Source organism: Mobula birostris, chromosome 15 (genome assembly GCF_030028105.1).
Source record: "Mobula birostris isolate sMobBir1 chromosome 15, sMobBir1.hap1, whole genome shotgun sequence".
NCBI lineage: Eukaryota > Metazoa > Chordata > Chondrichthyes > Myliobatiformes > Myliobatidae > Mobula > Mobula birostris.
In genome coordinates this window covers 57,010,494-57,023,740 of record NC_092384.1, presented here as the reverse complement: position 1 = coordinate 57,023,740, position 13,247 = coordinate 57,010,494, and the positions used below count along the sequence as shown (strand labels likewise).

General features: G+C 41.3%; 1 protein-coding gene across 2 annotated transcripts in view; it reads right to left on the bottom strand.

Moving 5' to 3' along the window:
• Positions 1–13,247, bottom strand: part of cmip (c-Maf inducing protein) — a 253,957-nt gene that overhangs the window by 21,120 nt on the left and 219,590 nt on the right. For both annotated transcript variants that reach the window (XM_072279852.1, XM_072279853.1), the window contains exons 16-17: positions 8,113–8,253; positions 7,412–7,459 (exon numbers count right to left, since the gene is read on the bottom strand). In XM_072279852.1, the coding sequence (XP_072135953.1) occupies positions 7,412–7,459; positions 8,113–8,253 (189 nt within the window). The remainder of the gene's footprint in view (positions 1–7,411; positions 7,460–8,112; positions 8,254–13,247) is intronic.

The window sequence follows — 13,247 nt, the reverse complement described above, 5'->3', positions numbered from 1 at the left end:
TGCTATCCAAACTCCAAACTCTTCTTAAACGTTAAAATCGAACTTGCGAGCACCAATTGTCCTGGGAGCTCATTCCACACTCTCATAACCCTCTGAGTGAAGAAGTTTCTCCTCATGTTCCTTTTAAACTTTCCACCTTTCACCCTTAACCCATGACCTCCAGTTGTGGTCCCACTCAAACTCAGTGGAAAAAGCTTGCTTGCACTAACCCTATCTATACCCCTCATAATTTTGTAAACGTCTAACAAATCTCCCCTCACCTTCTACATTCTAAGGCAGGGGTCCCCAACCTTTTTTGCACTGCGGACCGGTTTCATTTTGACAATATTCTTGTGGACCGGCCGACTGGGGGGGGGGTTAGGGTTGCCAACGGACAAGAGTAGCAGTCAAATGCGTTGTTTGCCCCGAGAGACTACAATGACCATGAAGCTTTGTGCGAGCACCAGTGCGCATGCATAACTTGCGCATGCGTGTACGTGCTGATTTTTTCTACAAATCGTTTTTGGCAATTCTATTGGGGGGGGGGTGTTGATCACAACCGGAATATAGGTGATAAATGGCTAATACACTCAATTTCATTTCTAAAAGGGTTTATCTAACGAATTTAATATTAAACACACAGCCCTTATTTTCCTCACATGAATATAGCCATAAGTCAATTATCAGGGGAGGACAGGGGAGCTTAAAGTAAGTGTTGAACAAACTTCCAGTAGAAGTGGTAGAGGCAGGTTCGATATTATCATTTAAAGATATCATTTAAAGAAAAATTGTATAGGTATATGGACAGGAAAGGAATGGAAGGTTATGGGCTGAGTGCCGGTCTGTGGGACTAGGTGAGAGTAGCGTTCGGCATGGACTAGAAGGGCAGAGATGGTCTGTTTCTGTGCTGTAATTGTTATATGGTTATATAAGTCACTTATAAGTCAATAGCATCATAACATTTTAAGTAACGTTTGGATATTAAACACACAGCACATATTTTCCCCGTATGAACATATAAAATCATTGCAACACACCATATCGCTGAATCAGTGGGAGCCCTGGGCTTGTTTCCCTGTAACAACATGGTCCTATCGAGGGGTGATGGAATACAGCGATACTCGAAGGGGGTTCCTTACGTCCAGTCTATTACGCAATTTCGTTTTCGTTGCATTTATTGCGGAGATATTTTGGAAATGGAAGCAACATTTTCAGTGCTGTCGTGGCTATCTCAGGATATTTAGCCTTGACTTTGAGATCCAGAATGCCGGCAGAGATGTTATGTCAGACATACTTTTCAGCCCGCCATCATTTGCAAGCTCGAGGAGTTGATCTTCTTCCCATGCGGACATGGATGACGCGAAGGTAATGACCTCGCATGCGTAATGGCTCAACAGTGAGCATGACAAGGAATGAGGAAAGGTGCAGCTGACTCCTATCGCCAAATCATATCGTTTCCTCGTGGCCCGGTAGCGCATGCTTTGCGGCCCGGCACCGGTCCGCGGCCCGGTGGTTGGGGACTGCTGTTCTAAGGAATAACCTATTCAACCTATTTTGCTAACTTTATTAGAAAAGCAGATATATTTAAAACAAAGCTCACGTTTAACACTGCTCTCGGTATTTAAGCCTCTTTTTAAAAAGGATGAACAAATTTTGAGGAAAAACAAGAAAAATAAAGCTAATTACTAGTTAAGCCCATTAAATCCAGGTTGGTGTTGGCACCAATGAGTGCAATGAATTGAACTCCCAAAGACGATTATTTTTCTACTCCTTCACACATTTGCTGCAGATTGTCTTGCTTATCATCAATATGTACTATTTTGAACAGGTTTTAATTCATTTTAACAAAATTAGTTCCTGTTTCTTTTGGGAAACATCCTCTCATTAATTTAATAAATCTCTTCTCTATGCTCGCCAAGGCTTTGACATCCTCTTTAAAGTTACATGCCCTCATGCACATACGTGGACCTATAAATTAACAATATCCCGAAAGCTGTTCCAAGGAACTTTAAAAAGACGATCACAAAACATGCTATCACTGCATTAATGAGACTTTCGTCTGCACAAATGATTGTTTTTTGGACATTGTACAGACAAGTTTCTAGGCCATAATCTTTATAGATTGATGTAATTTAATCCATTTGGTACTATATGTTCCTGTTTATAAAAACTAGAAACACATTATGTCCACCATTGCACTTTTATCAATTTGTCCTTGCCCTTTCAGAGATTCATACTGCATCTTCGAATTGTTTTTGCGTCATAATTTCACCTGATTAACTTAAAATGCCTTTTTTTTTTCCCTAACGAGAAAACAAATCTGAACTGGATAGCTAGGAAGTGTGAGGGCAATCGTACATCAGGAAAATCAGAAAGTAAGCCAATCTGCTATAAGCAATCTCTTATTTGCTGACATTTTTTGCTCATTTGCTGCAATGTCAAAATTTGAAGGGCTGAAAACATAAAACAAACCACGTAGAATAACATGATTTTCTTATCCTTCATATCTTTAAATATTTTTCAAATCTTGAAGTACCTCATTTTGTATTTTATAGAAATGTTCAATGCCTGAGACAACAATATTCTCTTGAAAGCAAGGTTTGTCAATGAAGATAAAAGGTAAGGCTCCATGGCACAAGAAGGCTGGGGACCCCTGTACCCATGTTACCACTTCCTTGGATATCACAGACTGAATCAAATCAATGCAGAAAATCGAGTGTTGGAAATCTATTGTGTCAACCTGGTTTTTTGTTCAATGACTTGAGGCGCATTCCAGGCTTTATCACGCATTTTAGTTTTGTTTTTCCAAAAGTCTTGGACTTGCATGCAGGTCTTCAATATTTATGAATTATGTTTCAACAACAAAACAATTCTTTTCAAGTGATTGTCATAACTTCAAAGAGAATGGCAAAGAGAGAAGCAGTAACAGACACAAGATTACAGAACCCATCTTAGTGGAGAAGAAGGAACAGCAAACCCCACTGATTCATCTTGCAGTTACACTAGAAGGCATAGCACTGAGTCAAAACCAAGGTGATCCTCAATTCACCTGTCACATGCTCAACTAGTCAGTTCTGAAGACAGTGAAAAGGATTCCCTTGTTCATTCGGCCCGCCCATCCCTCCCCACTGATCTCCCTCCCGGCACTTATCCTTGTAAGCGGAACAAGTGCTACACGTGCCCTTACACTTCCTCCCTCACCACCATTCAGGGCCCCAGACAGTCCTTCCAGGTGAGGCGACACTTCACCTGTGAGTCGGCTGGGGTGATATACTGCGTCCGGTGCTCCCGATGCAGCCTTCTATATATTGGCAAGACCCAATGCAGGCTGGGAGACCGTTTCGCTGAACACCTATGCTCTATCCGCCAGGGAAAGTAAGATCTCTCAGTGGCCACACATTTTAATTCCATGTCCCATTCCCATTCTGATATGTCTATCCACGGCCTCCTCTACTGTAAAAATGAAGCCACACTCAGGTTGGAGGAACACCTTATATTCCGTCTGGGTAGCCTCCAACCTGATGGCATGAATATTGACTTCTCTAACTTCCGTTGTTGCCCCTCCTCCTCTTCACACCCCATCCCTTATTGATTCATTTAATGTATTTTTTACTTCCCCCCCCCTTTTTTCCCTCTCACTCTCTCTTTTTTCTCCCTCTGTCCCTCTCACTATAACTCCTTGCCTGCTCTCCACCCTCTGGGCTCCCCTCTCCCCTTCTCTCTCTCCCCAGGCTTCCCATCCCATGATCCTCTCCCTTCTCCAGCCTTGTATCCCTTTTGCCAATCTACTTTCCAGCTCTTAGATCCACCCCTCTCCTCCTGTCTTCTCCTATCATTTCGGATCTCCCCCTCCCCCTCCCACTTTCAAATCTCTTACTATCTCTTCTTTCAGTTAGTCCTGACGAAGGGTCTCGGCCTGAAACGTCAACTGCACCTCTTCCTATAGATGCTGCCTGGCCTGCTGCGTTCACCAGCATTTTTTGTGTGTGTTGCAGCTATTCATTTCCTTATCCACAGGCTGGTGATGTTACGCTTTGACAATGGCCAGGCTTTCTCTCTACATGATCTCAAGTCATTTCCTGTACCACAAACTATTTGCATATCACTTTACTGCAACTTCTCAAGTGACAGCAACTTCCTTTCATCTTGACTGCTTGAGCAAATTCAACTTTGCTGCAGCAGGTAACATCTTGTGAGCCAACCCAACTGGTAAATGCTATTTTCCCCTCCCCTACCCACCTATCTTCCTCCTCACCCCGACTTCACTATCATCTTCCAGTTTGTACTCCTTCCCCTCCACCCACCACCTTCTTATTCTGGTTACATTTCCCTTCCTTTCCAGTCCTGATGAAGGGTCTCGGCCCAAAGCCTTGTCTCATTCCTCTCCAAAGACATTGCCTGGCTTGCTGAATTCCTCCAGCATTTCTGTGCATTATTCTGGAAAATGCAGTTTCATTTTAATAACTAAAACTGTGCATTCATCCCTCTCTACAAAGTTGTTAACTTGTGTATTCTCTTGCAAAAATCCTCTCAGGCACTGGAAACATTAGAGACAAAAAAATAACAGGGAAACAAATTGTCCTAGCACTAAACACTTATGGAAATATAAACTGTTCCATTACACCTTTCTTTCGCCAGAAAGTGGGGAATCTGTGGAATTCATTGCCACAGGTGGCTGAGGAGGCCAAGTCATTGGATATATTTAAAGGCAGAGGCTGATAGATTCTTGACTGGTCAGGACATGAATGGATATGTGGAGAAGACAGGAGATTGGGGCTGAGAGGGAAATGGATTAGCCATGATGAAATGGCAAAGCAGATTTGATGGGCCAAATGGCCTAATTCTGCTCCTACATCTTACGGTCTTCTCTTTATACATTTGATTCCATCGAAATCAACATACTTCTCATTTCAGTACTGCTGATTTTAATTATTTTCCAGCAAAAAGCCTCAAGTATTGAACAAAACCACTTGAAACCATTATTTTCTCAAGTGTGAGAAAGTAGCAGAGAGAAGTTGCCCTTCCCGTGGATTTAGATCTTTAATTCCTTGCAGCAGAGAGCACACCAACCGCAGCTCACTACCTCTAGGAGCTTTATGCATGAGTGGGAAGGATAGCCCAGGACCTGAAGCTGGTCCAGAAGCCCACTGAATTTGTAAATTGACTCAGGCACAAGGTGAAAACACAGGAGCTGCCAATTAAACCTGTCTATTCTGTTCACTTACAAGCTACAACCATTAATCCCTTCTAATATATTCTTTTAAATAATTGACTGCCTTTTCCTCCCCAGAGGTGAAATTTGGTCAATTGTTTTCACAATCCACCTTCCTTCTGCGTAGCTTTTACCCAAATTTCTTTAACGTATCAGCTCGAGTTCGATGATAACACTCTCACCTATGTCAGGATGGATTGTACACTTGTTTTAGGGAGTTGAGCACATAATCTGACCTGGCATCTATATACAATAGCAAGAACACTGCACTCTCACAGATGCTGCCTTCCCACAGAAATATTAGCCTAAGTGTCTGGGTGACTAAAGCATAGAGTGATAAATCAGTACTGTACGATATGACTGAAAATCAATTTAACTTGGTGTTTGCAAGGATTTCCAAATGAAGTCACACTTTTGCTCATGGAATTCAAATGGCACGTCCTTTTATGAATCATCTTTGAAACTTCAACACAATTTCTGCTTCAGTGATGTAAGTGATGTAGCATTCCTTTTACAGTGTTGCAGTCTACGCTGTCCAGGGGCAGACATTATTGATACTCCCAGGCTAACATCGTCTTTCAATCACAATGCCACCTGGCGGGCTTTCAAGGTAGGTAAAATGGTAAAATATTTAGTCATTCTTGGACCCATCCCACGCTATATCAGGACAACACCCACTGATTTCCAGTTCATGACATCCTAATTAGTGATCCTCAGCTGTTGTGCTCTGCATAATATTGCTACCGTTCCCGTTTCCATGTCTGGAGTTGAAACCTGCTTCTCATCCTCCTGCCAAAACACGTCGGGTGTTCCTGATCCCACTCTTCTCCAGCGTGCAGGTTCAAGTTTGTCATTTAACCATACATGACTACCCACAAATACAGCCAAACCAGATGGCATTACAGTACCAACAGTCATACACAGCACAAGATAAATATAGCACATATAAGATAGCAGTAAAATGCAGTCACATACTAAAAAAACATGTAGTCCAAATCCCTGAGTTCATGAATGTTGCAGCACCCTACAGTCGAACACAATATAGCTTGACTTCTGCCGAGCAAACACTGGGGGTCAGCAATGGCTCCACCGTGGGTGCTACTCACCGCCTCCATCATTCCGGTGGAGTGCCCGACTCCAACACTTTCCCTTGGACAGCCGGGAAAGGGAAACACCGCGGCTTGAGGCCTAGTCCTTGACACAAACGCGGTCACGCGGTTCCCCTGCCGTTCGCCATAAATCGATTAACTGGACTTGCAGCATTCCACACCATCATTATCCAACAGGGTCTTGTGATCACAAGAAAGGCAACTAAGGCGATCAGTTGCTGCTGGTCTGCAAATTTCCTTCGCACACTGACACAGCTCTGTCACAGGCGGCATCACAGTCCGCACCAAATCCAGCTCCTTCAGTTTCTCCACCAATGAGCAACTTGCTGATGGGGTAGTACTTAATGGGCTTATTGTCCAGCACAGTCTTGCATTCATAAAATAATACGTTAAGGAAGGACAATAACACGTGTGGTTGACCCTGTAGAAGCTGCAGTATTCCAGCATGCCACCATCTTACCAGAAGCTATTGAATTGATCCCTCTCACTCCAACAGATGACGACTGTGGGAACATTTTCTCCCCATGGAAAATCACTGCTATTTTGCTCCCTTATCCACCTCCTCTATCAACAGAAAGCAACTAACGAGATTCTCCTTCTCCCAGCAGTATCTTCTGCCAATGACCCGTCCTTCCACAACAGAGGACAACTCTGCCTGACCCCTCTCCTGCCATCATCCTAAAAGTGACTGCAGAGATCAACCCTGGGATACCCTGAGATATTAAAACGTGTACTTAAATTAATATTATTTATTTATTTCCTCTTCAAGGATTTAGCGACAACCAGATTGTTTTGAAGTACAGTAAATCTCCCACACTGGAACATAAAGGGAAAGGTCAGACTCTAATTGGGGGTGGAGAGGGGGTCACTTTAACCTGAATGGAAAGCTGAGAAACTTCTGTTGGTAAATCTAATCTCACCTCTTCAAATCTAATGAGTTCAGGTAAGAGGTCTTCAAAATGTTTAATTCTGAATAAAACTAAAGCTTAAGGTTGCAAACTGCATCAATTCTAATCTAGAAGCTACCAAAACAAAATGGACGGCTTAATCATATAACTTAAGTGCCTACATAAATGATCAACAGAAAAAATCAGTTTAAGTCCCAACTTACTGTGGATTTTGATGGCAGTGTTAGTCGTGTGGGTCCACCCTTCCTTTGCTACAACAAAGAAAATTGCACATGATTAATGCTCATTAATCTCTCAGCTACATCGGTAACTCATTGAACACTGACGCTACTTTCCATGGTCCACTATCCCACCTCTACCCCTCACTAACTGCAGAATAGAACATATGCCACCTGATACCAGAATCCGAAATCCTATACTTAAAAGTCAAAGTTTAATTTGAAGGTTGTTAAAATAATTAAAAATATCACTCTTGTTGAGATGAATTAACCTCAGTGTCATCTTAAGAAGTTAACACCTGTATCAGTTGTACTGGTGTCGAATACAGAATCAGGCTGTACTGGTTGGTTCCTAAACCTCTTATGTTAAAACAAATATGTCAGTATATCATTTCCACTTGTGTACCAGCTGGCCTTCTGGACTTTGCGCTGGTAATTGAATATACAATTACAGACAGTGGAGCTCCTCAGAAAGGCTGTCAAAGAGAACCGCATACTTCCTCAAATAGAGGTTGGGGAAATCAAGGGCCTTTTATTTTACACTGCCTTGCTAGAAGATTGCTGGACAGCGCTTGGAAAGGCAGAGGAATAATTTACCAGCTAATATCGCAGGCAGCATATAAAGGATACCTGAAGTGAAAGAACACCATGTAGAATAAAAGGGAAAGAAATCTATCAAAACCTACCAGTTCTTTTAACTCCCTCTGTCTATCACAAAGTTGTTCATACATTTTCTTTCCAACATCTGTGCTTTCCAATGTGGAGATAATTTGAAGTTGTGTGTCGTTGTTGTCTATGATGTTGTACTCAAGCATCAAACACAAGATCTAGAGTTTAACGAAATCAAAGTATTTTTTTAAGTCCAAAGGCTTTAGCAAACGATTACATCTTATTGATTATAGGACTTTTGTGATACACTGATCCTCCAAATATAAAGCGAGTTCCTGTGAGTGTCAATTTTAACTCAGTGGTGGAACACTGGTCTGCATCAGTAGGTTATGAACTCAAGCCCCACATGAGGCAGTGTGGCATATATTGTACTGCTTCAGCAGAGATGCCCACTTACTGGTGAGACAGTAACCTGAAAAGTGGAAGTGATTAATTGAGGGAGTGAGGCTGTGACATCGAACAAACCATAGTTCTTTTGCACACAACAAGGAGTACTTCTGTTCCTCTCATTCCACAGAGTGTAAACATTTTCAAAGTGCTGTGGTTTTACTTCAGCAGTGCCTTTGTGGACCACTGGGAAGGTGCCTATGATACTGTTATTAATTGGCAGAGACTACATTTGCACATAACAGACCAAACTACATAATCAATCTCCTCGGTGCCTGTTATCAGCTGCTTCCATGCCAACGAAAATGGCAGTCGCTGAACTTTGAATTCAGCTCAAGAACAATCATCAATACCTAATGTTATGAGATTTAACCCTAGCTTTACAAATAATATGGTTGAAGTGGTGTCAACTTTCACCCCTATTCTCAACATTAAGCTGGTTAGCTAACATGAGCACTTGCCTCATTAGATCACCAACAGGTTTTACATGAATTGACTCCCTATGGTATTTTTCAGGGGAGGTCTAATGATGGGAGTGTTAACCATGTGAGAGAAAAAGGTATTATTCTAAGACTGGACCGCCTTCCTCCTGAACCACAAAGACTAATTGTTATTAGGTGAACTGAGTCAAGAGTGTTGATTAATGTCAGTGAAGTTTAGTTTGACACACACATCAAAGTATTTAGAAAGCACCTTTAATGTAGGAATTCATCCCAAGACACATCACTGAAGAGGTTTTAGGACCAACGTTCAGAAGGTTGGTTGAAGAAGTAGGCTTTAGGAGAATCTTAAAGGAAAGAAGCAGAGAGGGTTAAGGTGCCTAATTCACACCAGTGACCAAGCTGTTGAAGGCATGGCCACTGACAGTGAAATGTTTAAAATAGGGAACATTCAGGAGGTCAAAGAAGCAAGGGGATAAATATTCTAGTGTGTTGAAGGACTAGAGATTATGGGATCAAGGAGAGTTGAGACCATGAAATGATTTCAAAACAGTGATACTGACTTAAAATTGAGCCACTGACAGGAGCTAGTGGTGATGGTTGAAGTGTTTTGAGTGAGATTAAGCCTGCAGTTGGTGAAAGGTGAGGCAGTCGGGAGGGTCTAGAAGTGGTCAAGTCAAGAGAAAAAATGGTAAGGATGGTGATTTCAGCAGCAGAGGCTGGGACAAGAATAGAGACAGCTAATGTAGTGAAGGGAAATAAGGGGGTGGTGATTGTGTAACATATTGAAATGAAAATCATCATGGCCAGACATAACACTGAGATGGTGAACTGCACAATTCTACTTCAAACAATTACCAAGGAAAAGGAAAGAATCAGGAGCTAAGAAACAACTCTAAAACTGGTCCAAGAAAATGGCTTTGAGTTTTCCTGATGTATATGTGGAATAAATGTCTGACAGCACATCGGACACAGAGAGAAATCTGTGAAATTCTCCTTTTTAAGTATAATTTGTTAAAGTCACTTTGTTTAAGGCACATACTCTGACTCCCAAGTTCACTAGATCACTTTGCTATATCTTCCAAATATGGCCAAATAATTTTTCTTTAGAGTAAAGTTCTGGGATAAAACTGAAAAAATGTACTTCAGTCAATATGGTGCCATAGCTGGGAGTAGACCGCAATAATGAAGTAGAAATGAGAAGTGAGTCTTGTTGAATTGAAAATGCTCACAGATGTGCCATTTTATTCTAAAGTGGACATGTGCATGTGAAGAGAAAATAATGTGTCAGCCATAGTTCAGCTGGTAGAACCTTTACCTCGTAAGGTGTTAGGCTCAAATCCCACTGCAAAGACTAAGGGAGCCCGTCTTTCAAATGAAACATAAACCCAGGTCCTATCCTCTGACATGGGCATAAACATATTCAAGGCATGGCTTAGAGGAAGGGCACGGGAAGCAGTCACTGGTTTCCTAGTTAATATTAATCATTCAAACAATATCATTAAAAAATTATCTGATTATTGTAACATAGCTCTGTGTAGGTATTGCAGTGTGTAGATTGATTTCCCAGTATCTTACATTTCAACAGTGATACCATTTTCTTTTAATTGCTTTGGAAAAACATGAGTTCATTAAAGATATTTTATGAATACAAAATTCTTTAACTTAGAATGCTGCAGTTTAAAATTTTTTTTTTGTAATTTATTTTTTCATTGAAGTTCATCATCAAACAAACACTTCCATAAGATATATTTCAGATACTGTATATATATATATATATATATATATATATCATATTTGTCACAAATAAAAACATGGGCCAGTTATAACCTAGTAAACTATTACGATAATATTTAATACACCAAACTTTTAAGTCACTCAGACCCAGTAGTTCATAACAGAAATTTAATGCACAGACAGCCTTTCGAAATTAAGATTTGTCAGCATGTAATTGTAACGTGAATACTAAATTTTAGTTGAATCCTCAATTTTCCTCAAGTTTGAATTTCCAATTACGTTTCCTTGAAATGTCAGTTCATATGACTAAACAACAGGAATTCCTGCAGATGCTGGAAATTCAAGCAACACACATCAAAGTTGCTGGTGAACGCAGCAGGCCAGGCAGCATCTGTAGGAAGAGGTGTAGTTGACGTTTCAGACCGAGACCCTTCGTCAGGACTAACTGAAGGAAGAGTGAGTAAGGGATTTGAAAGTTGGAGGGGGAGGGGGAGATCCAAAATGATAGGAGAAGACAGGAGGGGGAGGGATGGAGCCAAGAGCTGGACAGATGATAGGCAAAAGGGGATACGAGAGGATCATGGGACAGGAGGTCCGGGAAGTCTATCCACGGCCTCCTCTACTGTAAAGATGAAGCCACACTCAGGTTGGAGGAACAACACCTTATATTCCATCTGGGTAGCCTCCAACCTGATGGCATGAACATCGACTTCTCTAACTTCCGCTAAGGCCCCACCTCCCCCTCGTACCCCATCTGTTACTTATTTTTATGCACACATTCTTTCTCTCACTCTCCTTTTTCTCCCTCTGTCCCTCTGAATATACCTCTTGCCCATCCTCTGGGTCCCCCAACCTCCTTGTCTTTCTTCCCAGACCTCCTGTCCCATGATCCTCTCGTATCCCCTTTTGCCTATCACCTGTCCAGCTCTTGGCTCCATCCCTCCCCCTCCTGTCTTCTCCTATCATTTTGGATCTCCCCCTCCCCCTCCAACTTTCAAATCCTTTACTCACTCTTCCTTCAGTTAGTCCTGATGAAGGGTCTCGGCCTGAAACGTCAACTGCACCTCTTCCTACAGATGCTGCCTGGCCTGCTGCGTTCACCAGCAACTTTGATGTGTGTCATATGACTAAAGTTCATTTCTTACATTATACATTCTTTTATTATACTAATCTTACATGAGTAAGCAAATGGTCTTTTTAAACAGGCTTTTACAATGTTCAGCACTGCACACCAAACAAACTCAGCAATAAACTTATTGCCATGATTCAATGTCTGGAGCCAGCTGTGTTTCACTCAAACAGTTTATGAATGCCATCAAAATCACAACTGAATTATAGCATTTTGATTGCCTGCCAGCAGCAGCGATGACATATTTAACGATTGTCAATGGGGTACATGATCGTCCTGGCCTGGTTTTTGAAAATTAGTTTTTGAACCATCAGCAGAAATATATTATCTATTAGTCACTCTGATTATTTGTTGCTTCGAATATGGTTTCAGTAATATGCTCACCATCTGACTTCTTAAAAACACTCCAAGCTGATGTAAATTTAATTGCTAAGCAGATCTCTGAGAACCTCCAAGAGGACCACACTCTTGTCATAAGGTTTAAAGGTTTGCGTGCCTCAATGACCCAGAGATTAATGCTGGTTTGAGTTAGAGCCTTGCGCCATGGCGCTTGGTAGGGTCACCCATGCCAAACAGGTTAAAGGGTAGAGACCAGACTAAGAGTAGTCCACCAGTCCTCCAGGTTCAGGGCAAACAACCCTGAACAGGCAGAAAAAATTTTACAGAAACGGCAATAAAGTATGTGTGTGACTGAGGATTCTGAACCACAAAGGTATAATAGATGGCCAAGAACAGACAGAGAGAGGGGAACTTCATTGCTGCCCTAAATGGCAGCAGCATAACAGGCAGTAAGTAAGGTCTTTAAGACAATAACTCTTTCCCAGAAGGAGATAAATCTTTGCAGTCCCACTTTTGAAGTCACTAAGTTTTACCCAAAATATTTTATACAAATAATGCAAAATGGCATGTCTCCTTATCACATCCCTTAAAATAGCTCAGGCAGGAGAATATTATTATAGTAATTACAGATTATGAACCATCTGGACATTTCAATTCTGTTTGACCCATCTTGCCTGCTTCTCAAGACATTAACAAAACTTGGTATTTCCCCTCTATAAGGAGGCATTAGAGCTTAACCCAGAGATTCACTCCAAATCATGTATATCTGGACCTGACTGCTCCCTTTCAGACAGCTGACTCAAAAGTAGAAGACACTGATCTAATGAGTGTAAAGTGCATCTCTTTCTGCAATGTTCACAAATAAATCTAGCCCATGAAAGTTACAAATGAATCTATGAATATATTGTCAGAATAAAATCTTAAAGGAAAATTAAAGCATTAAAATAAATGAAACAAGTCCAGCCTCTAGGCGGATATGCCCCTCCAGATCAATATCCAAAACAAGTTATATTTGCTGTACTGCCACACTTTTTTTTTAAGGAGATGAAAGAAATATTTTTCTTCCTGGGGCAAACAATATGTAAAAATATGCAAAATATACAAATGCAGGGTGCATTCA